At 47.0% G+C, this 23,725-nt stretch overlaps 1 protein-coding gene across 1 annotated transcript; it reads right to left on the bottom strand.

Annotated features, from left to right (window-relative positions):
- Positions 1-823: 823 nt before the first annotated feature.
- Positions 824-22,102, bottom strand: SREBF2 (sterol regulatory element binding transcription factor 2). Its single transcript, XM_029963482.1, has 18 exons — positions 21,715-22,102; positions 20,643-20,824; positions 19,306-19,446; positions 17,345-17,566; positions 16,116-16,230; positions 15,741-15,922; positions 14,761-14,953; positions 13,646-13,827; positions 12,688-12,961; positions 11,547-11,716; positions 11,166-11,334; positions 10,480-10,600; positions 8,846-8,955; positions 7,401-7,533; positions 6,712-6,880; positions 5,368-5,553; positions 4,368-4,479; positions 824-3,698 (listed from the first exon to the last, which is right to left on the bottom strand). Exons 1-18 carry the CDS (start codon positions 22,100-22,102, stop codon positions 3,478-3,480), a joined length of 3,270 nt encoding a protein of 1,089 aa, XP_029819342.1. The 3' UTR covers positions 824-3,477.
- Positions 22,103-23,725: the final 1,623 nt, after the last annotated feature.

The raw sequence follows: 23,725 nt of genomic DNA, 5'->3' as shown, positions 1-23,725 counted from the left end.
GACAGGGGCCAATGCTGGACAGACTGGAAACACATCCTGCTTGGGCCAGGCACCCCGAACCTAGCTGCAGTGAGCAGGTGGGGGGAAGAGCAATGGACTCAAAGCACCAGCCCGGTGCTGCCAGTAAAGCCCAGCAGCCCCTTTCCCTCCCCAGCCTCCCCTTTCCCACTGCCCCAGCCTCCACCTTGTCAATAAATAATACATTAAACCATATGGCCTTGGTATGGTTTGGCTGGGGAATTCCACACTGCTCCCAAAACCCCACCACCTTCCCCAGGGGCAGCAGAGTGCAAAGCCCACTCCCACAGGGCCTGGGGAACCCCCCCAGTGGGGGACACGGTGGGAACACAGCTTCCAGGCCCAACCACAAAACCCTTTGAGCTGCTACACAAAAACGAGATCTCCTCTGTCTGAAGTTTAATGGTTCTGACAGAGTTTTACCAGGGGGAGCAGAGAAACAAAGAGAGGGAATGAAAGGACATTATTCTAAACCAAGGTCAGCTAACAGCTTCCATCCCATAGAGATGCTCCTAAAATTGCAGGTTTCTGGCATAGCTTTACCTTGCTTGGCTTCGCTCGAGCCATCAGCCTCTTGAGTTGTTTCCAAAGGAGCATGTAGACACCACACTTGCTCCACCAAGGGATCATCTTTTGTTGCAAACTGTACGGTTCTGTTCTTCAGGTTATCCAGACAAAGGACCGACAGCTTCCCAAGGTGCCTGCAAGGTTTTATGTCTCTGAAGGACATTTCAAGCTCACCTCTGCTTAAGAGCAGCTGTTGGGTGGGATGAAAAGGGCTAAGAGAAAGAGGGCAGGTGGGAGGTGGTGGTAACGTTCATCTTTATTAGGTAACAGATGCTCAGGAGCCCTGGAACAGGATTTTCAGACAGGAGATATGTTCCCTGGGGAACCTCCCCACCACCAGTTGCATCTTGTATCACAAAGCATCCCTACTCTGAACCCCATGAGGATAAATAGACTTTCTTCACATAATCCATAAAACAATTTTCTCCCACCCACAAACAAAAAAGTTACAGTATATACACACACATGTAAAAAAAGTCGTAGGGACAGATGGGCAGCAAATTTATAAACAGTGTAGAAAAAACAGGGCAAAGATCCATCACCCTGGAGGGGGCAGAAAAGTATGAGCCATGCTAGGACCCTCCGTGGATCGTGCCATTTGCTACTGGGGTTTCAGCCCAGCAGTCTGCCAGTTCCCCAGCCAGTACTTCTGCAGCCCAGCCCCCAGGGCTCAGACCACCGTTAGTGACTAAGTGGCACCTCAGCATCACTGCTTTCCCAAGGCCTTGCTTCCCATTTTACTAAAGCACAAAACTTCCCACGTGTTGCACGCAGACCCAGAGAAATGCAAAGTAACTCAGAGGTTGCCACAGGCAAGGAGTTTCTGTATTTCAGGGAAAAAAACATGACCAGGAAGACAGCGTGAGAGCCACTGAAGAGCACGAAAATCAGGAGGAGGCAATCCACCTCCCAGAATAGGATCACTGATAAGCTGGGGAACTTGGGAATGGGCAATCAAAACGTGTACAAACCCAAGAGCTCTTATGCATACCTAGGATACCTGCTCGAAGAGGAAGTTGCTGCCACCAGAGCATCATCTACACTCAAAGACACTCTTGAGAGCAACCTCTTCCCCTCAAACAATGAGCTCCCCTCCAACCACCAACCCTGGGAAGCAAGGAACCCCCCTGCCTGCCAGCAGGACAAGAAGCTCAGGTTGCCAGCCATTGCAGCTGGGTGTCTACCAGCTATTCCCCACATAAAGTGGGGGAGGGAGGGAAACATCTTCTGGTCCCTGCACTTTTGTCTGCAGCTACAGATCACGATCACTGGGAACAGGCTTTGCTGGGAGACAGGTTTCTCCTGGCCCCAGTTTCCATCTTTGTGAAGCCAGGCAACTCCAGGACTAGCATTACCTGTGCTCAATTCCTGTAGCACATGAAATGCTCCTCACAGATGCCAAAAGACCCTGTGCAAAGTGAGACCACAAGCCCCTATCTTTTTCCTCTCATTTTGAAGGAGCTCAAGCTCTCACCCCTCTATGCAAAAGCTGGATACATGTAAAAAGCTTCTTACAAAACAGTACAAGTTCTGATTTTGCAGGAGTTAGGCAGTACAGGCCTGATTGGGACAGGATGGGTTTGGACTGGTGCATCTAAATGTTTCTAGCTGCTAACATGGAGAACACGCTGACCATAACACAGGGAGAAACAGCAATGCCTGCTTGTCAAAGGCTGGTTTTCACATTTGCACATGTCAGAGGGCAACCGCTTTGCTCTTCTTTGGAGAGATGCAACAGGAAAGGCAGAGAGAAAGAGGGCAAACCGTTCTCTCCCTGTCCCAAATCCACCTCCCCCTCTTGGAAAGTCACAGGCAATTCAACACCTGCAAGTCAAACTGCTCAGAATAGCAATGGTAACAAAGCTGGGAGACTTGCACCCTGAACCAGTGCTTCCCAGATTCTGCAGGAGCTGTTGAGCAGTTGGAAAAGGTAAGGAGAAACACCTGAAGACAAATTCTGGGACTGGGAGTTGAGTAAAATAAAAAACTGTTTCTAAAAATTGTTTCTGCATCAACAAAAAGGCACCAGAGAAGCATTCACCCTTCACGCCAATGCAGGGCACGGCCCATCCACCTCTGCTGCCACCCAGCATCAGATGACCAGGGATGCCAAGGCTTTCTGCCAGGCTTTGCTTGTTGTAGGCTGCTACAAACCCACCCCCTGCCAAAAACTGGAGGCAGCTATCACAGGAAAAGATGCATGAAGCAGAGAGGAAGGGAAATCTGCTGCATTGTTCCCTATGTTTTTGTAAAGCCATGAACACTCCTATAAAAAAACCTGTATAAAAACTGTAGAGAAATTTGCTGGGCAGTACTGGCCCCAAGCGATACTCCCAGAGCACCTAGGTAAGTTGGGTATAGGGGGCTTCAGTTTCCTGACACACAACTCTAGGAAAGTTGGTGCCTTCCCCTCTCTTTTGGGAACATCCTCAAGCCCCAGCAGCCCTGTGGGACAAGGCTTGAGCAGATCCTCTGCCCTCCCCAAAGACTTCTTTCTGCAGAGGTGTTTGGGAAGAGAATAAAATACCCCTGAGGACAGACACAGGATGTGCCACTTCTCTATGCCTTGGGCTTGTGAGCTTCTCCCCAAAGCAGGAATGGGAAATCAGTGTCAGGACAGAGCTTCCCAACAGCCCCAGGCAAGGTGACAAAAACCACAACTAGACAGATTCCTGCTGCAGTGCCTGAGAACAAGCAAGGAAGCTAATAAAGCTAAACCTGGGGCAAGTTTAGAAAAAAAATAAAACAAAACCAAAACCCTCCCTCCCCCTCCCACCCCATCACAATCCCACCAGCACAGCCCTAACCTAGCACTTTTTTTAAGCTCCAGAAGGGAAGTCCAGGCTGATGGTCAACCAAGCTGTCTTTGTACAAGGCGGCCCCAAGACAGCATTAGGAGGCAGCAATGGCCGTGCCCCCGCTCAGCTTGACAATCATCTGCTGGCAGTCATTGCAGGAGCGCTTGTCCCCCACTTTCTCCAGGGTGCGGGCGGCCTCAGCCAGCAGGACGGCTCGCTGGCCCGGGGAGGAGAGGAAGGAGAGGGGAAGATGGCGGCAGGCCAACAGGATGGCTGTGGCTCTCTCCCTTTGGCCCGGCAACGTGTCCAGTTCACCTGTGTGCAAACAGGAGAGAGAAAGTTCACAACAGAGCTACCACCCGCATGACAAAACCCCACCATGCAGGCCCTCAACTGGTACCAGTGAGCACAGGCATCTCTAGCTGGCAACCCATGGCTGAGCCAAGAGTGAGGGCCACTCTGAGGACCCCCAGGGAGCTCCTTTAGGCTAGCAGAATAGAATAGTCTGAGCTGGAGTCAGGTAGGGGCTGTCAGTCATGTCTTCTACAGATAGTTCCTTTCACTTCACTTCCTAGGGCTCACCCCAGCGTTGGTACACACATTTGCCCATTCCCCTTACACCCTCACAAGGGATTTAATAACCAGCACCATATCTTTTGGCTCTTCCCTTTAGGATTCCCAGCTTCTGCCTTTGCACTGCCTGCCCCAAACCCCAGACTGCCAAGTTTTGTGTATGCATAGCTGCATGAAGGCAAATGTTTTCCAGTCTGTTCACTGACACCTCCAGCCCAGGGCCGGCAGCTCACGTTAGTCGGCTTGTAGAGAGCATGGCAGAAGCATCGCCCTGAGCCACAGGCTGATGGGAGCTCGTTATCCTGACACAGAAGACACTGCAGCTTGCACCTATGCCCCCACACCTTGCCCAAGTGCTGCCCCCTCCCCACCCCACAGGCAGTGGGTCGGTGCCCAGGTCCCAGGGCTGACCTTGCTTGCTGCTCTGGGGCGTGCGTCGCCTCAGGCTGTGCTCCAGCAGCTGGTGGGTGCGGGTAGGGCTGGCACCTGCCATCAGGCGCACGGTGGCCTCGTGGAGAAAGACCTGGAAGGGAAGGTAGGATGGAGGATGAGAGGTGGGGACAATGCTGTGGTTGAACATGTGTCATTCCTCAGCCACTGCATTTTGAGAGCAGAGCACTGACACCTTGACAACAACAGAGACCCACTTCCACACTCCTCCCTCATGTTTCCACCTGTCTCTGGGGAATTTGCAGGTCAAGGAAACCATGAGGAGGGGAGGAACAAAAAAAAAAAAAAGATCTGACACCTAACTGTGAGCAGCCTGGAAAGGGGGAGGATCAAGAATAGGGAACAGGATGGAAAAATGGAAGAGCAAACCCTGGCACTATGGTCCCAGGGAGGGGTCTCACCCCAGGTTGCTAGTGCAGCACTTTGATAACAGCAGCAAACTTTGAAATCCAGAGTTTGGACAAAACCAGGACAATTCATGTGTTAAAGTATTAGACTATACATCCTCTACTGAGGCTTAATACTAGATAAACTGAACAGAAGAGGAAAAACCCCCAGAGAAGCAGCTGGGACTCTGCAGATGCAGAAGGCATCTGACCCTCCAGCTACTCAGCAGAGCCAACACAGTCAAGGAAGTCTCCTTCCACACTCCCCCAAGGGACAGAGCCAGTCTGAAGCTGCCTTAAGGGACAGGATGCCATGGTATTTGTTTGGCAATACACATGTGCTGATGGTTTTCTATGTAGAACCTAAAGCAGACACTTCCCCACACGCACTGAACACCCATGGGAACCTCCCTCATCACCTCATCAAGAGAAAGTATGGAGGCTGCTGGTGGCAGAGTATCCCACCCCAAGTGTCCAAACCCCTCAAGCCCACATATACCTATATGTTTCCATGGTTTCCCTTCAACCCTTGGGACAGGCTATAGCTAAGCCAGAGTGGGCAAGAGAGGCGTCACCTTGCGGTAGGCGGGTCTGAAGCTGTGGGCCAGCTTGCGCAGGCTGCCGAGGTCGCGCTGGAAGCCCGTCAGCTCGGGGGCTGAGGCGTGGTAGGTCTCACCCAGTGCCTGGCTGGCATTCGCCTGCTTCTGCCACAGGCTGGTACGGAGAGAGAGCAGCAAGTCACAGGCCAGCAGCTGGATCATCTGCAAGAGCCAGGGTGCCCAGGCACATACACTTAGTAACACATACCATTAGGCGAGGAACAAACTACATGGCTGCTGATACGGTCCATGGGAAGGCAGCCACAGCATCTCCTGCCCACCTGGGGGGCTCCCCAGCCCTCCCCACCACAATGCACCACAGGGAGCAGGACTCAGCCGTTTGTTCAAGCAGCATGTCTCGATCGAGAGGTCAAGACAGTATGTGCCAAGGGGATATTGTGCCAATGTTATACGCCCTTGCCAGCACCTTCTGCTGGGATCAATGCTAACGAGTCCAAACTGATCCCATGGGAACACAGACTTCTGCAAAGGCTTTCCCGCCCAAATGGCAATGCTAACTGTGGGAAACAGCAAAGACAGCCTTGCTGCCTGCAGAGAAAAGAGCTAGTCTTGGCACATGGCAGCTGCCCAAACCCCTTTTCCCCGTCTGCTGCTGCCCCCTAGCACCGCTCACAGCTCTGGGAGGGCTCTGCCCATGCTGCCGAACAGAGAGTGCCTCTGTACTGCACTGCAGAAACATTGCACAGTCACTGCCACAACATGCAATGCAACTACAATGCACTACAGCTGCCACCCAGGAGCAACGGAGGGGACCAGAAACACGTCCCATACACCATGGAGGGAAGTTCCAGCTTTAGGTAAACCTGGAAAGAAGAGAAACAAGCCCCACACAAACTCAAGTAGCAGAGCACAGTTGCACTTTTGTGACAGAGGGTTCAAACACTTGTAAGTGCTGCCTGAAACAGAGCAGACCCAGCTTACTGAGGTCCTGCTTTACAGATGTCAGGAACTTGACCTGGAGGACAGAGATGGATACTTTCTATCTATCCTGAGCCAAATTTAAACTGGTCAAAGCACCAGAAAGGGGTGACAGCTACTGGCATGAGAGGAGCAAGAGCTGAGACCATGCCCAGGGAGATGATGTTGTACTTGCAGCTCTGCTCCCCCATACAGCAGAAACAGAACAATTTCAATACCCTTTGTGAGGAAAGAGAAGAAATCTCCCCTCTACTCCCATGATACACAGGATGGATGGATGGATGGAGAACACAGATACAAAGGGGAAGTGGCACACCTGCAGCAAGACCAATCTTACAACCACAACAGTCCTTGTGTTATCCCAGGGCTTATAGATCTTACACTGTTGAGGACTGTGCTAGAGATGCTGCCGCTCATGTTGAGGCTGTTCCATAAGTGACTGCTGGCCCTCTCACAGTGACCCAGGGAGTTCTGCTGTCCATCTGCCTTCCCAGACAGTGAGGCCTGCATGGCTTTACATACATAGAAGGTGGCTTTCACTAGGGCATTCCTGAAAGAGAAAGAGCATGTTGCTTTCAAGCAGTACCATGTCATGCTGTCACAGCATCAGCTTTCACTCTCCCATCTTCAAGAGCAGAGATATCTCATTCCTTAGACAGAAAAGATGGCGATGGTTCCTCACCTACAAAGACTGTGCAGAGAAATGCAATAAAAGAGAGGAAGTTGGCAAAGATGCTGTAGTACAAAAGAACAGAGATGGTGACACCAGCCTTTCCATCAGCATGTCAGTTTTGTGGTTTGGTTTTGGAAGGTGGGAGGCTGTGCAATTAGAACAAATCCACAAGACATGCCTAAAGAAGCACTTCTGACACTTCCAGTCCACAGCTCTAATATCAGTCTGCAAGCCTTGACCTACACACGAACTGCTGAGCACATTGGCACTTGCAGAGCACAAGAGACGTGCAGCTCCAGAGTACAGGTAAGTGTAATCCTACAGAACAGCATGAGGAGAAGGAGTCATCCCTGTTTAGAAGGAGCAGTGGTTTGGAAAGCACACAAGGCCTACGCACTCTGACATCTCCAGGGATTTCGGCATGCGTTCCACTTCCGTAAAATGTGACCTCACAGCTGCATCATCCCCTCGGAGCCAACCGATTGCCATCGCCACCGCTGCTGACCACCATCGGCACACCACGTCGGGACCTGCAAAACAGAGTCACGAGCTGCAGCCTAGGAGAGGACACCTGGCTCCCTCCCTCTTGGAGAAGCAGGCAGGTGTCACGTGCCCTTGCCAGTGCCTTCCACTGGGATTGATGCTAAAGAGCCCAAACTAATCCCACAGGAATGCAGCCATCCATGTGAATGCTGAAATGTGCTGCAGGAACAAAAAGGAACTTGGCAGCAGGCAAACACCCTACATCTGACCACAAGCAGAGTTTGGGATGGCCTGTTTGTATCTTGTCAACAAGAACTTCGCTCGTCAGCTTGTCTAGAAACCAGTTGACTTCCTTCCTGACAATGATCTCCACTCACCACCCCAAATTAACAACAGCTCCACTCATATATACCAAGCTTTGGCACTAATCACCATCAAGACAGTAAATCAAGTTCCCTATATACTTTCCTACATTATTTAACATGCCTTCAAAAAGTTCCCAAAGCCTAACCAGGGCAAAAGGGTATATGCTCTGCTACTCTGACCTGCTGTTCAATTCCATGACAGTATTGATCCAAATATAGACTTCCCTTTATACTAAAAAATAATCCCTAAAAAAAAGAATTATCTAGTTTTCCTTCTATTTTTGCTCTACACATTTCAGGTACAGCATAATTAGTCTGTGTCTAAAGCTGCACCAGTATCCCGGTGAGCTGCCAGGTGTTGTCTGTACCAACACCAAGCATGACAAATGCTCCAGCAGCCTGCTACCAGCTCAGTCCAGATGAGCACACGTCTCAGAGGAATTCTACAGCCCTTGTTGTCCCATTAAATATAATGGGACCAAGGGACCAAACCAAGCACCTCCCAGTATATGCCCAGAGCTTGCCTACAGCAGAGGCTGCAGGTCTCTGGAGATTGAGGAATACACCTGACAGCCACTGTGAAAGTAAGGGCAACCTGGTTCAATAGGTAATTAAGTAGAAAAAAACCCTTCCTGTACCTCAACTGCAATGTTGCTATGTTTGTTTATATGCTCCACCCTTCCTCTCGCTTTGCATTGCCAGGAGTGAGCTCTCAGGTGAGGGCACAAGGTTCAGCTTGGAAATAAAATATTGCCCAACAATACAAATAACAGCAGTCCCACCTGGGCACTCAGCATTACAACACACAGCCAAATTTACAAGCCTTCTTAATCATACTCTTCTAGTCTGAGTGTACCACGCTGGTATGCAATCAAGCCTCACTCCACGGACTGCATTTCTCCTTGCCTGGGGTTTTTGAGGGATGGTAGGGAGAGGGAATTGATATCAGCAGTAGATTCTGCAGTGGGGAGAACTTCAGTTCTGCCAGACTTACCCAGGGCAGACTTGAGTACAGAATTGCTGGCAAAGGGTGGGGCTCCACTTCCCATGGAGTCCAAGAAAGAGTTGAGCAATTTCAGGTACTCCATGGCACCCGAGAACTCACTGAAACAAGAAGCAAGGCAGACCTTAGCTATGCTGTCAAACAAGAGATGCCAAGGCATTACTCATTGGTCACAAGGCATATTTAAACAATGCAGCCCCATTAAGCCCACAGAAAGTTCAAGCTCTACAAGTAACATAACACTGCTGGACTGAAGAGACCACCCCGTAAAGTGGAAGTGCATAGCACAGTGCTCTGCAAAGGGCAGCCTCACACCTCCTCTTGCAAGGAGACCAGCACAGAACTAGATTCAACCCCAAGAGTCTCACCTCAAATACAGAGTTATGCTACGAGTTGATTACAAGTTGATTTCAACCACTGCCTCCTAAAGAGGCCAAACTACACTTCTGTGATTGCATATTTGCATATATGCAAATACGTATGACTGCAAATGACAACATGTTCATAGCAATGGTCAGAGAAAGTACCATATGCAGCAACAACCTAATTTCCTGGGACAGGCTAGAGATGAAGATCTTGAGCTCCCACCCCTAGAGGGGGACAAAAAGGCTTGCTGTATTACTAAAGCTAGTCATTCCCATGAGGAGACAGGACTCCCACAAGTATAGTGACAATCCACACCCCTTATACAAATCTGCTACCTTCTCTCATCAACAGCAGCACTGGATCACAAGCATTTGCACTGTGCAAGCAATTACACCGAACTGCGTTCTCTACTAGGAAACAGACATGAGATTGAAAAAAAACCCAAAGCTAAATGTACAACGTTTTCCCTACACAGGTGGGGAAACTGGGTTATCTTCCCATCTGATGTTTTTACCCACACTTTCCGGGGACAACAGGATCCTTACACAGCTTCCTATGTATTTCTGTAGCATTTGCCTGGCACCAGCATATCTGGAGAGCAGCTAGAAATAGTGCTGAATTACTAGCAAAGGGTGGGCTTCCACCTCCCATGGAGTCCAAGAAAAAGTTGGACATGGTTCAGTACAAAAAGCTGCTCTGTTTCCCACCTATTGTCCCCTTTCATTTGGTCACAGAGCTTAGAGGCAATGACAATTTCAGCCATCATCATCTTTCCTCCTCTTGCCATGCGTCTGTTTGATTCTTCACTGCTGGTAAATACAGCACTTCAGTCAGGAGAACACTCTCGGATAAGGTAGCAAGCTGGTGGGTTCACTCTCTGACATGACAGACTTTCATGTTCTAAAAGCCCTGGATGTACGTCCTGGTCTAAGAAGAGGTAGGTGCACACTAATTTTAGTGCTCCTGAACGTTAAACTTTGTCACAGCAGAGAAAAAGCCACTCATCGAGCTGAAGAATCAACCAGCACTATGCCAGCTAAGACCGAAAATCCCCACCACACCTTGGTTCCCCCTGCTTTCAGAGGTTTTGATAAAAAGAGGCAGAGTTGACTCTTGTAATAAGCTGCGGTGGCCAGACTTATGTTGTCATTCCAAGCCTTTAACAAGGACTAACCACCAGCGCTCAGCCATTGGTCACGAGCTCTGCCCCAGAGCCTGCTGCTGCAGCCAGCAGTCCCCAGTGTGCCACATATACTCACCACGACTCCTCCTCCTCTTGTCCCGCTGTTTCTTTCCTAGTCTGAGGCTTCACGAGGGAATCCACCGCTCGCTCTAGCAGGTTCTCACAGAACGCCTGATGGACTTGTGCAATAGGATCCGCTAGAGAAGGATCAAACCAAACCATTTCACTAGCATACAGCCATAGACACCTCTCAATACAACCAAAAAGAAGAATCAAATGCAGGAGCAAGAGAAAAAGCAGTAGAGGGAAATTCTTGAGTAATTAATGCAGTGATTTCTAAAGACTAAGTGGATTAAAGGGATAAAAAGGCTCTGAAAACTTATAAAGTTGCAGCCTTTGGTCAAACATCACTCTGACACTTCAGCCACTCAGCAAAACAGTGAGGACACTGCTCTGTGGAGGATAAACCTTGGTCACTCCAAAGTCACCCCCCGGACATCTGGGGTCACATCCAGGTTGTGTTCCAGCATATAAAGAGGACAATGCAGTGCAGCATACATAGGGAAGCAAGTCAGCTCCTGTAGGCTGAGGAGAGATCTCTCAGCTCCACACCCTCTCTGGCCCATCAAAACTATAAGCAGGGCAGACATATAAAGGTGCTCTCTCAAATACAACACCCACTTTTGTCCCAGATAAAGAGTGGAGAGATTGCCAGGCTCAAAGTGCTGGGAAGGCCACACACTCAGGACAAGCAGCTCTCACCAGGGTTCCTTTGGGTGCAGTACAGGCTCTCCTTCGCAGCTGACTTCACCGTCCAGCTTCGCTCCACAAAAAATTTCTGTCCCAGGGGGTGGCACAGCCAACGCAACGAGTCAGGAATGGCACTACGCTCTGAGCTGCACAGGCTTTGAGCCTGGCTTAGAAAGTAGCTCTGGGGAAAGGAGAGGCTGATTGAGAACAGCATCCAGGGAAGAGTTGCACCACCAAGGACAAAGATCATATTATAATTACAGCTCATATCATAACTGCAAGTCATATTATAATTGTACTGATAGCAGATGTCCCGAGCTACAGCAATGCCAGTTTCCTGGCTTTCCTAGAGCTCTTCTTGGAGGTGTGATAGGAGAGGAGAAGACAACTCACCGCTAGGAAGCCAAGCTTGCCTCCACAGCGCGTTTTCAAGCCAACTGCAGCAGTCAGGTGGATTTCTGCCATTGTGCTGGGTGGGATCTTTTCTTCTGCACACTCAGCCAGATTCACAGCACACAAGGCCATGTGCAAGCCTGAGTAAGCTGAGCTGGAGGGAAGTTTACCTGCACCAGAAAGAGGAGGAAAAAGTGTTAACTTTTAATCAGTAGTACCAGCTACTAAATACTACCATAATTTGTAGGGCTACTATCCTAAAGAAACAACAAGAACCTGTTGATATGAGAAGCTTGCAACATCGTATGTCAACTTTGTATTCAGACAACAGAACAACCGTAACCAAGTCTTCCCTCCAAAGATATTAAAGACTGGCATCCACAGCCTCACTTCCACAAGAAAGCTCTGTATAGTTAAGCCAGTTAGGATAAAATGATCAGCAAACTTTATCTCACTGTATTCATCACTATCTTAAAACCCTTTGCAGTCCACACCTGTACCTACATAGATAATATTTAAGGACAAGTACACCATGCCCTGGTGTCATGGTGACAATTCACAAAGAATGATTATGCAGAAGGAGGTTTAGCTTGGATTTCTGATCTGCTAGAAGCTTACTGACATTACAAACTGCTTTGCCAAGGAAATGGCAAAAACAACCGTTTGCAAGGAACATTCAAGCACTTCCTCAGTCCATGTGCACACACCCAGGATTTCAAAGCACATCAACACCAAATGGCAACCTAAACTGTACACAGCTTCAGAAATTTCAATTCTTCCAGCAATTAACCCCAGCCCCTGCTTCCACCTCACATTCCTAAGTGACAGTGATAAAACAAGCCTTTAACAGCAGCAAAAAGTGACTGGACTCAATCAACTGCTGCTTAGGAAAGACTCTCAGCCACCTCTGCAAACTCAGGAAAACATAATTTGAGATACTGCTGTTGCTTCAGCTGTTCTTACGGAGTTTTTTGATTGCATGAATCTGTCCTGTTTCAGTAAGTGGCTCCTGAAATTTGTCAGGCTAATTTCCAACAGCAGCCATCCCAGAAGAGAGGCTGTAGCGCTCTCCCTGTATCCCCCAGGATCAGCTCAGTCTCGTCATTCAGCAAAACAGCATATCTGCCACGTCTGCTCCTACCTGTTATGTGGAGCTGATGGAGCTTGTGATATGCTAGAGCCGCATCCCGAGCGCTGGTCTTGGCCTCGTCCTCGAAGCCTGCAGTGGCCTCCCTTGCCCGCCACTGATGAGAAGTCCTCTTCAGCAGCCACCGCACCAGCGCCAGCTTCTGCAGGCTGTAGCGGATCACGTTCCAGGACAGGCTACAGGCCAAGTCCAGGCGGGAAGCTGGCAGTGCTCGACCAAGTACTGACAGGCAAGTCTGCAGGTTTGATGCAGCTGCAGCAAAATCGCCCTGCAAATAACACAGCAAAAAGTTCAACAACAAAAATCACCATTACAGAGACACTTTGGGACCTCCACAGCATTGGGAGCAACACAAACTGACGTGCAAGCTAGGATAAGATCTTTAGCAGAGGGACGTCATCATAGAGCCAGAAAACATAATGGCAGTTTACACCATCTTGAAATCTGGCCCTGAACATATCCTTCCACACATGGTTCTGGTCCTGCACTGCCTGTGAGACACACTAGTACTAAGTGAAAGAAGGTTCTTGCCTTCTCAAACAACATGGAAGTTTTGGGGTCCCCATATCAAAAGCCAAATGTTGCCCCAACAATGGTGAGGACTTCCAAGAGGCTGGAGGACAGCACACAGACCAGCACAGCAGAGGCCAGCCTCTGGACAAAACCCAAGATATTGCTGCCAAAAACCGATACAAGATGCAGTAGCTAGGAACAAGGACAGAAGTTCAGAGCCTCTTCCAATGCTGGCATCTATGCCTCACTAACTTAGGTTGAGTGAGGACAGCAATCTGCTCAGGACAACCTAGCAACAGCTTCTCTGAAATCAGACAGGATAGTCCACTCAAGGAATACCATGCTCTTGCAAGTGCCAAGCCACTGCCTCACTAGGCAACACTTACCCAAAATCCCATCTAAAAGATGCATTTGATGCAAAACAATGAGTCAACTTTACCCGTGCCAGATCCAGGTCCGCTTGCTTGCGATGCCTCCAGAAGGTGACCGACGACCTTGAGTGTAGCCGGGTCACTGGCTCTCCATGCACGAGTAGCTTTATGAACACACTCAGTACAATCACTCCATTCACAAGCCACAGGATTAGCGTGGGCATCATCCAGCCAAACCAACCAGCTGCATCTACAACAGACATCCAAAAGGAAAGTTAAAAGCTAATCTGGACACCAAAAGCTTGGCAACGTAATGAGCACAGACCAAGGAGGATGTCTTGCTATGCTTGCCACATGTTTAATCAGCTTTTGCAAAGACTGCATTTCAAATCAGGAAGCACCTGTATCAACAGCTCTTCATCCGAACTCCAAGCCACAACATTTCCAACTAAATGGTTATTTTTAGAAGACTGATGTATAAAAAACCGAATCAGCACTTAGTTTCCCCAGAGTATGTCTTCTGATTTTTCTGTAAGATACACCCACAGGTACTCAATACTTTAGTGTCATTTTTTGATCTTAATAAAATTTACAAAGCGAAACTGAGGAAGCATATTTACCAGTCAGGAAAATGACCCCACACCTACAGCATCCCCTGCCCTCCCCTATGAATTTTATGGAATAAGTGTATCAAACAAACCAGTTGCAAGAGCCCATAGCAACAGCGTAATAACACTTCATTATTAAGTTACAAAATCAGTTACCTTAAAAACAAATACAAAGGGAACATGCCTCAAAGACTGGTGAGGACAGGAGGATGCTCCTTACCCTGAACTACTTTAAAGGGTCTATCCTGAAAGCCCAGACTGCTGGGCTACAAATGGGTGCTACCTCAACCTCACCACACTGAGCCATGGCTGGTTTTATGCAAGAAGAACGCTGGATACGGATGGGAACTGGAACCAGATCCAAGCTGGCTCTCCTCCCACACCCAGCCCAGCAGTTACTACTTTCCCCACCCACTAAGCAAAGGTCATACAACTCCCTGAACACACAAACCCATCCACTGAACCACAGCAACCATCCACCTTGTGACCTGCAGCGGTCACAGATGGAGGTGACCTTTAGGGAGACCACATAAGGCTGGACACTTTCTGTGGTCCAAACTATTCTAGTTCGTTACCTGACTCAATAGTCAGTACATTTCTGCCAGAGCTGTGGCGCACCAAACTGTCAGACTCCGGGGTTCCTCGGATGTCCAGGAGGGATGTCAGCGGATTGAAGGAAAGGCAAAGGAATGTGAGAGCACAGAGGAGTATTCGAGAGCGATCCACCATACCAAGCGCCACAGGAGGAGAGTCAGGCTCATCTTTAACCTTCAAATGAATAGGAATGGAGAAAAAAGAGGAGAAAACAAACTGCTTACCATTCTGTACCACAAGAAGCATTTATGTCAAGGGAGAGGTAGGGAAGAAGGAGAAGCAGAACACGTTTTAAAATTTGCTTTTGAGCTCAAGATCAGCAAGAACTCCAGTAAAGCTTTTCATAGCTTAGTAAGATAAGGCTAAAATATTTGAATGCCTTCAACTTCCTCCTGCTACCAGTCATTTCAGTTATTAACTGGATCCTTGGTTTAGGCTAAGATTAACCTTTGCTGCCCTTACTTTTTTGTGGATCCCCCAGAAGACCCACTTCTTCTGTGATATCCACAAAACAAACTTGTAAGCCAAAGACAGCTAACAGCTTTCTGTTACTGTGATTACTTATGGTCTCATTAACCACAGCTGATGTCATCATCTATTTCCAAGTTCTCCTGCTTTACGCACTGGACATTCATATCCTGGAAAGTCATGGGCAACTTGAGTCATGAAAAAGCACTGTAAGTCCACAAAGACTGTACAGGGGCTGAAGGATAAGTACAGTTCTTCTTGTAGCTAAGGTAAGGCTCAGGTAATACAGCTCAGGAAGCAGTTGCAATCATTTAAGAAAAGATAAAACACACAGATGCACCTTCCTCATCCTTACAAAGGATCTCTGAGCCCTACAGATCTGCTTGCCAGATGTCTGCTGGTTCCACTCTTGAGAATAAGGAGATTTTAAATTCTGGTCCTTATGTATCCCTGAAGTAGATGCCTTAAATTTGACAACTGAAGTCATAAATACCTTTGCATAATCAAGAAGAGGGCTTCCTGGCTCTGAATCAATGGAATAGGGAGAGAAGCCAGCCTGGGATCCCGAATCAGAGGCTGGAGGAGACATCAGCAGCAAATTCTGGTTGAAGTCATCTGTCTTCAGATCTACATCGGTGTCAACCAGACTGCTTAGGTCAATGCCCTTCAAGAGCTCTGCAAAAATCAGAGTGCATTATGTATGTGCTTTTCCATCCTGAATTCTGTCAGTATCTCTCAGATTTGCTCTGTCACCTGGAGTAACACTGGCCACTATCAATGTAACCTCTGTCAAGGATAAGAGACTGCAAGATACATTCTACATTCATGCTGACTGCCTCCCCCCTCCTGCACAGCCTCCACAACTTACTGTTCTTTTGGTTAGCCAGCTTCAGAACCATGTTCTCCTGTCGCAGTTTATGGTTGGCCTGCTGTAGGTATTTAATGTAGTCAATGGCTTTTCTCAGGACTCCAGACTTGTGCATCTGCAAGGAATTAAGACATACAAAAAGCAGTTTATATAAAGAGAATCAAAGGGTCACTCCTGCTTGTAGGGATACCACAACCCTTTGTATCGTGTGGTGATAGAAAAGGGAGTAAAGGACCTCTCAGCAGCTGCAAAGGAACTAATAGCAGGGCATGCTCTGTGGGCAAGGTATCAAACATACACAAGGACTGAGGTTTCTCAAAGATCTTATAAAATAGTACAATGGAAACAGATTAACATCCAAATTATAAGAGTTCACATCTATGTTTCAGCCAGAAATAGTCCTTTGAAAGTACCATAGTTTGTAAATGACGTGGCTGTCTTCTGGGATAGAACAAGCTGCTGTCTGTTGACCATTGTTCACTGCCTAATTCTGAGAATATTTCCCTCCTTGCCTCACTGCCTTGGCCATCCCCATGAAAACACTTGCTTCCAGAAGCAGTGGACAAGTTTATCTTGTAAACACAAACTGAAAGTACTATGAAGCCACTGCACATGACCCATGTTTTTAAAAATATTAAGCTTCCAATTCCACCCAGCAATAGGAGGTGACTTCACTAGTGCACTTATTTGTAGAGAGATCACAGAAGTATCAGGAATACCACTGCCCGCTATGCCAGCATGAGGTAAAGCAAATAGGACAACCCTGAGCACGTGGCATAAGAAAGCTTCCAGTAATTGAGCAAGTAGGAGTTTTTACTGCTTAATATCTAAAGGAAATAAATCGGAAAGCTCTGTAAACCCTCATCCCTACTGGGATGAGGAAACTTACATTAAGCAAGATCTGGTCTGGCAGAGTTACCAAAACATCCATTTGGATATTCTACCTATTTTAAGTTAGACCTAACATAAGAACAAATGCATAAGGTATAGCTTATTTTCAAGAAACAGTACCACTAGCACAGTACAATTAGTATTTTACAGGTGACCTTTCCTGAATACAATTATCAAGCTTTCCATCACACAAGTGTTTCTCATCAGTGTTATCCCAATACAAGTGTGCACACTACTTACAGCTGCATGTACCCAAATACTTCATTTGGTAGAGCAATGAGCACCTTCGAAGACAAAGTATTTATTATACCAGATTTGCTCTTATCCCCCATCTTTACCTTGGCATCTGTGCCCATGACAAGGTCCTTCAGCTCAATGATTTTGTCATTTATGGATGACCGGTAACGCTTTTCAATGATGTTGTGAGTTGTTCTCCTCTCTCCTTCTTTAGGTGGTTCAGGTTGCTTGACACCCCCGGGAACTTGTTTGATAGGCACCTTTTCTTGTCCCACCATCACCGGCATTGTGGTCAAAATGGTCCCATTGCTCCCAACGAGGGTCTACAAAGACCACGTGTAACAAGTGTCAAGAGCAATCAGCCAATTTAGATAAGGTTTATGATGGCAAAAGAAAAAGGAGTAAACAAAAGACAAATCAGGAAACGTTTGTACAGCTCAGAAAAGATGTGAGATGCCAATTTCCTTCTGTCTTTCTTAGGCGGCACGAGCACTGGCACAGCATCACAGGAAAAATCTGTCACTCTGGCTCCCACACTAGTCACTGTGGAATAAGAATATCTTTTGTTCTCCAGGAATATCAGTACTTCTGCCAATACTGTGCTCTGTTCATCCATTTAAATAGAGAAATGGACCGAAACTCCTCTTTGTTTCTACAATCCTTACAATCCAAGTGTCCAAATCCACCTTTCCTGTGGACAAATTAAGTCAGTAAAATAGCAACAGGCTACACTACTTCCAAACTAGTAATGACAATGTTAGAAAGGATTCTATTATGGAAAAACAACCTTGGCTTGACCAATGCAGTTGGATTTGAATTTGATTAAATGAAGAAAAAAAAATCCATAAGCTATAAAAATGCCTTAAGATGAGGAACTAAGACAACGAGTGATATATAGCAGCACGAAAAGCTCAGACTTGGACACCCATCTACAGACTATCTACACCAAACTAAAGCAGTGTGTACTCAGAGATGAAGTATGATGAATCCCACCAGAACAGTTGCACAGACAGGATTCTAGGACAGCTGGAGTAAAAGAAAGTTTAGACTACTTAATCCAGCAAAGTAAGTTTGAGAAAGATACATGTATTCTCTGAAGTACACCAAGGATCAAGGAAGTGGCTATAGAGAAGAAGAGTTTTTTCTGTCAAAAGACAAACGTAACAATAACTAGCCATGAGCAACTTCAGGAACAATTGCAACTCTGAAATAGTCTTCTAATTGGAATATCAGAAAAATAATTTCGTTTCAAGTAGGAACTTGACAAATAAGTGAATTTAAGTCTTAAACCGCTCCTTGGCTTATTTCCACCAAATTTCAATGTGTTCAAACATGTCTCAGGTAGACAGAACCACATAAGCCTCACCTTTGTGTGAAAACATCATCTAAAAGCAAGCAGGTTAATTGAAGGTTTTAGCCTGGCTGCTAACAAGTATGTAAGAAGCCTACCATTCTATTGCAAAAGAAATCAAAATCTAAGCCCAAGTTTATCTCTCCCAGTAAATATTTGTAGAGAGATATCTGTTCAAAATGTACAAGATTGTAATAAATGTTTCTTTGGGGGCATAAGTTTCTCAAAGTGGAGGTCATGAGGCACAGAGGCCATGAAGCACAGTTGCCATCTCCAATGATTATAACGAATCCTCACCACAAACGCCCTCTGAAAAGTAGCTTAATTAGTTGTCACATTCAATATACTACTAGTAGACACTACTGAGAGGCAAAAGAAAGTTCCACAGGTATCTCTGAGCAAGTTAGCTTTCAGTTTCAAGTTAAAAACCAGACAGAGCTTTTAGGTCATATTTTTCTCCTTGTAATACCAGAAAAAGGTAAACAGAAATGTGCCCTTGGTCTTTGCTTAGTGGCCATGGGAGGCTGCCAAGCAGTATAATCTGTGTGTTTAGCCTTGGCAGAAACAGGGTATTACTTGCTCTGGATGTGTCTAGAACAGCCCTCAAAACCCCTTCTGTCTGCACTACTGCAGAATGCTAAAGCTCAAATCTCTTACTTAACAAGAAAGGACATCGGTGAGGAGAAGGAGGGAAGAACATCCATATAGTACCTGCAGAGCTGTGGTCTGAATGGGAGCAGTGAGTGCTGTCAGTGCTGGGTTCTGTACTGCAGCCATAACAGGATTACCATCTGCTTTCAGGGTCGTCAGGACAAGGGAATCCGTTTTTATGATCTGAGGTTGGACCAGAACCTAGGTTGAAAAGAGTTACAGGTGAAGGGGTGAGCATGCATTTCCCTGCTGATCTCAGCAGCCAGAGGTAAAGCACTAGCACAGTTGCAGTCACTTTACAACTTTTGCCATTCACTTTACAAGTGAATGGCAAAAGAGCAGGGTGAGTATTTCTTTCCTTGCAGCCTGCACCACCTAAATGCTTTTGGTCACCCCTAATGCAAACTCTGACCATGAGACAGTCTGGACAGCACTGGAGGGAGAGGAGCAGAGGAACCACCAGGACATCGGTTTGCAAATCAGTCACCACAAGTAAACAAGTATGTAAAAACACAAAAGAGCTGACGGAAAAGTTGCCTTCCCCTCTCCAATTACACCTATAATTAGCTCCCTATATTAACTGGCTGAGTACTCAGAGTCTAACACAGCTAGGGCAGTCTGCTTTGGGAAATACTCATAGTAGCTTCCCCCCTAGAGTTTCACCAAAAGGATCTGTACCATAAACATCAAGCAGATCAAAATCAACTGTAAGTTATTTTGCCATAACACAGCTTGCTCTTATTTCTTCCAAATACCTTGCTAACTCTCAGAAAACAGGACAGATGGCAGAGTACAACTGAATCAGAGCAACTTTGTCATACCAAGTCCCCTAGACAAACATTTTTAATACAAAGATGCACTAAGTCAAAAAAATCTTGTGTATGTTTTAATACAAAATCACATGACTGTAGCAGTAAAAAGATAAAAAAAGTGACAGAAGAATTGGAAGAACACATTCCAGTATTGAGCAGTCCTTATAAGTGTGGTAGAGGTGATGGACTTGCAAAGAAGTAGGCAAAAGTCAAAGAAAGCTTGTTCAAGTAAGGTTTCCAATCCGGTTTGGCAGTACCAAGTTCCAAAAATTACTTTAGACCACATGTAGTTAAGCCAGTGTTTTAGTGAAAACAGTTTCTGAACACTGCTCACTACCCGAAGTCACATCACAGCTTGCAGCAGGGACTCTCACGCATGACCTGCATGAAGTAAAATGCTTCTGGGACACAGGTTGGCTAGAAATACCTCTCACATTTAAAAAATATTGCACAAAGGCAAACCTAGACAGGATTGCCAGCACTACAAGTTTCACCTCCTCTCCCCCTGGCAAGCTAGGAAACCAGACCTGCAAAAGCACTTTCTTCTTCTGCTGTATCCCTGTACCATTCCACACTTATACTTACCGGAACTTGCTGGACCTGTGGAGCAGCAACCGTCTGGACCGTGGCCGGTGCTAATGTCTGGATGGTGCCGTTGGCAGCCTGTGTCAGCACTCGCTGGGCCTGCACGGTCTGCACTTGCTGCTGGATGGTAACTGGCTGAACCTGGGAGGATGTCACCAGGCTCTGGACTTGAGGCTGGAGAACTGAAAAACAGAAGAGGTGTCAGAAACAGCCCAGAGATAGGTCTCCCTTTCGGAGCCTGCAAATGCTTCTAGCATCACTCCTTCCCAGAGCTTCTTAGTAGGCAGCATTCATCAAACTCATTCCACATGTTGAGAAGCTCCTTTGTTGCCTCCTGCAAGAGGACACTGCACCTAGAAGAGCAGCTTTCCAGGAGGTACAGAGGATCAGCTAAGAGAAAATAAAGCCAAAGCTCTTTGGTCTGACAGCACAGTGGCATTATGCCGTACATCCAACCTACGCTTTCCCACTCCCTGATCTTGGTGGACCAAAGGATCCTATTTGTCACGTAAAGAATCAACACTTACTAAAGAGGATCAAGTCAACTGGCATTCACAAATGAAGATCCAGTCATCAGTAAATATCCCTACAGGTGTCTCTGCTCAATGCAAGTACTGCACTCAAGAGTTTGCTAGATAAAATGTACCTTCAATCCAGATTGCCATGTGGGACAGACTGGATCTGCCCAGTGCACCCATCAGTGGGAGGACAGGGTTGCCAACAACTATGTTTTAAGACATAATTTTCTCAAGCCTCCCAAGAGAGACAGGGGAGAGGCCATAACAGAGGAGAACAGCAAGATAACTATGGCAAGAGGCCACACAAAAACACTTCAGATCTCATTTATGACAATTTTCCATGCTCCCCAACTCCAAAGCCACACAGGCAGAAGGGACACCTCACAGGCAGCATCACAAGAAAAAGATCGTCAGGCTTGTCGTGGCTGAGGACCTGTTTGGAGTTTGAACACTAATGCATTTATTGCAAGTGCACCAGGCACACCCATAGCCTGAGCATCCCAGAATCCTGAGTGCACCAGGCACACCTGTAGCCTGAGCACCACAAGCGCTACCTTGGAAACTTGTGGCCGCGTTCTGGTAGATGACTGGCTGTTGGATAATCCTGGTCTGGGGAGCAGAGCTGAACGTTGGTGTAATCATGACGGCCTGCTGCTGGAGCTGAGGCTGGAGCGAGGGCCGGGGCTGAAGGAGAGGGGCTGAGCGTGAAGGCGCTGGAGGTGTCGTCTGTGCTGCTTTGACTGGCAGGCTCTGGAGTTGGGGGGACGCAGGAGGCTGAGGAAAGGTTTGGAGCTGCGCCTGGCTGTATGACCGCTGCAACTGCGGCTCCAGGGTCCCACTGCTACTGCCACTGCTGCTGCTGCCGCCCTGGAAGGTGCTGCACAAGGGATCCGAAAACAGATCTGGAAAGTCTCCTGCTTGGTTACTGACAAACTGCAGCATCTCTGTGAAACAGAAGAAAATTTGTTCAAGATTATTTTATTGCCCACATACTTTGACACTTGCCATTGTATCAGGACTGGAATGATAGGCTGTGTGCATAGAAGGGAGCTCTGGGTCCTTCAAAACTTTCAGAGAACACATCGCACTAACCTAACACATCCAGAGAGAGACCAGGAGGTGGCCAGTAGCATACCACTGCTGCTGCTGTTCAGGGGGGAGAAGTAGGACTCTCCTACACCACTTTCCCAGACAACAAGATGCAAGCACAGACTAGAACTTAAAACCATCTTCAACATATAAATAAAATACTGCTCTTACTCCTTCAGTCTAAATCTTACAGAAGGAAGAAACTAAGCACCTGAACAATTCCACCACTAACCACTCTCCCACACAACTTTTAAGGAGCTTTCATCCCTCCTGCCCCACTAAGAATCTGCAAAATGAAGAAACAGGATAAGAATTCATTGCAAGGATACAAGAAACAGGGGAAAAAACACTAAAGGAAACAACACTTTATAAAACTGTAGCAGAAATGCATGTATGTGTTTAAAATACCAGAATAACTTTTTCCTCTTGGTTTTCTGCCTGCACTCACTGCACAGCAGCTTCTCTCCATCCCACCTTCTCCGGGATTTTATCAGCCCACATCAAAAGGCTCCTACTTCAATGCTATAGCTCTTACCCACAGAGGAGAAAATTTCACAACCAAGAGCTCATTGTTCATAAGCAGAGCTTCCTCTTCCACACTAATCCAATTATGCACCTTAAGCTACCTGAATGCTTTCCCTGATCTGTGTGCAGGCAGCGGCAGGAGGAGCCAGACATCCTACTCCACCCCAGCATCTGCCCCTGCTGCATTGGTTTTTCCACAGTTTTCTAAAAGTCCTATTTATTTTTTTCTGGAAGTAGGAAAAAAAGGAGGGAACCCACAAACCTAAGAGAGAGTTTATAAGAAAATAATAAATAAGAGTTTAGGAAGCAGAAAACAGATCTCTGATTTATAGGAAAAAATGTGGTAAAGTGCTCCTTACACCAGGACCTTTCTCATCCACAAACCCAAAGGACATTGCTGCTGTGGTTTATGAAGCGGATTTGAAGCAGTAAACTTTTCACAAGAAGTTCCTATGGAGGCTGTCCCAGCAATAAGATGGTTATTAATTTGCCTCTCCAAAATGCCACCCACACATTATCCAATTAATTTGTCTGACACTCCTTCAGCTGAAACAGAGCAAAGGGATGGATCCTCCTCCAAGCTTCTTGCTCCCTCAACACAGGTTTCAACATATTTCTATGACACTATTACTCTTTCCTTCCAATCGCAATCCCTCCACACCCTGACAAACATTTAAGCACTCACCATGACACTTCTCGTAAGAACTCAGGTCTGTGGGATGGAGGAGCCCGAGAGGCAAAGCATCCTCCTGACCTATTCATAACCTGACACTGAAGTGGGGACGCACAGTTCCCCCAGCATGAGGCAGCAGCCACCCTCAGGGACCAGCTGGACCAAGCCCTTGTCTCTACTTTTCACTATATCAACAAAAGATTTTTTTTTTTTATGCATTCCCTCAGCTGGCTTTAATAAAACATTACCAGAGCAAGGAGGGCTGTTTCAAGATTAAC

This window comes from Manacus vitellinus, unplaced genomic scaffold, assembly GCF_001715985.3.
Source record: "Manacus vitellinus isolate BGI_N305 unplaced genomic scaffold, ASM171598v3 scaffold_5_pilon, whole genome shotgun sequence".
Classification (NCBI taxonomy): domain Eukaryota; kingdom Metazoa; phylum Chordata; class Aves; order Passeriformes; family Pipridae; genus Manacus; species Manacus vitellinus.
The sequence above is the reverse complement of the archived record's forward strand: the minus strand, read 5'-3'. Positions and strand labels throughout refer to the sequence as shown.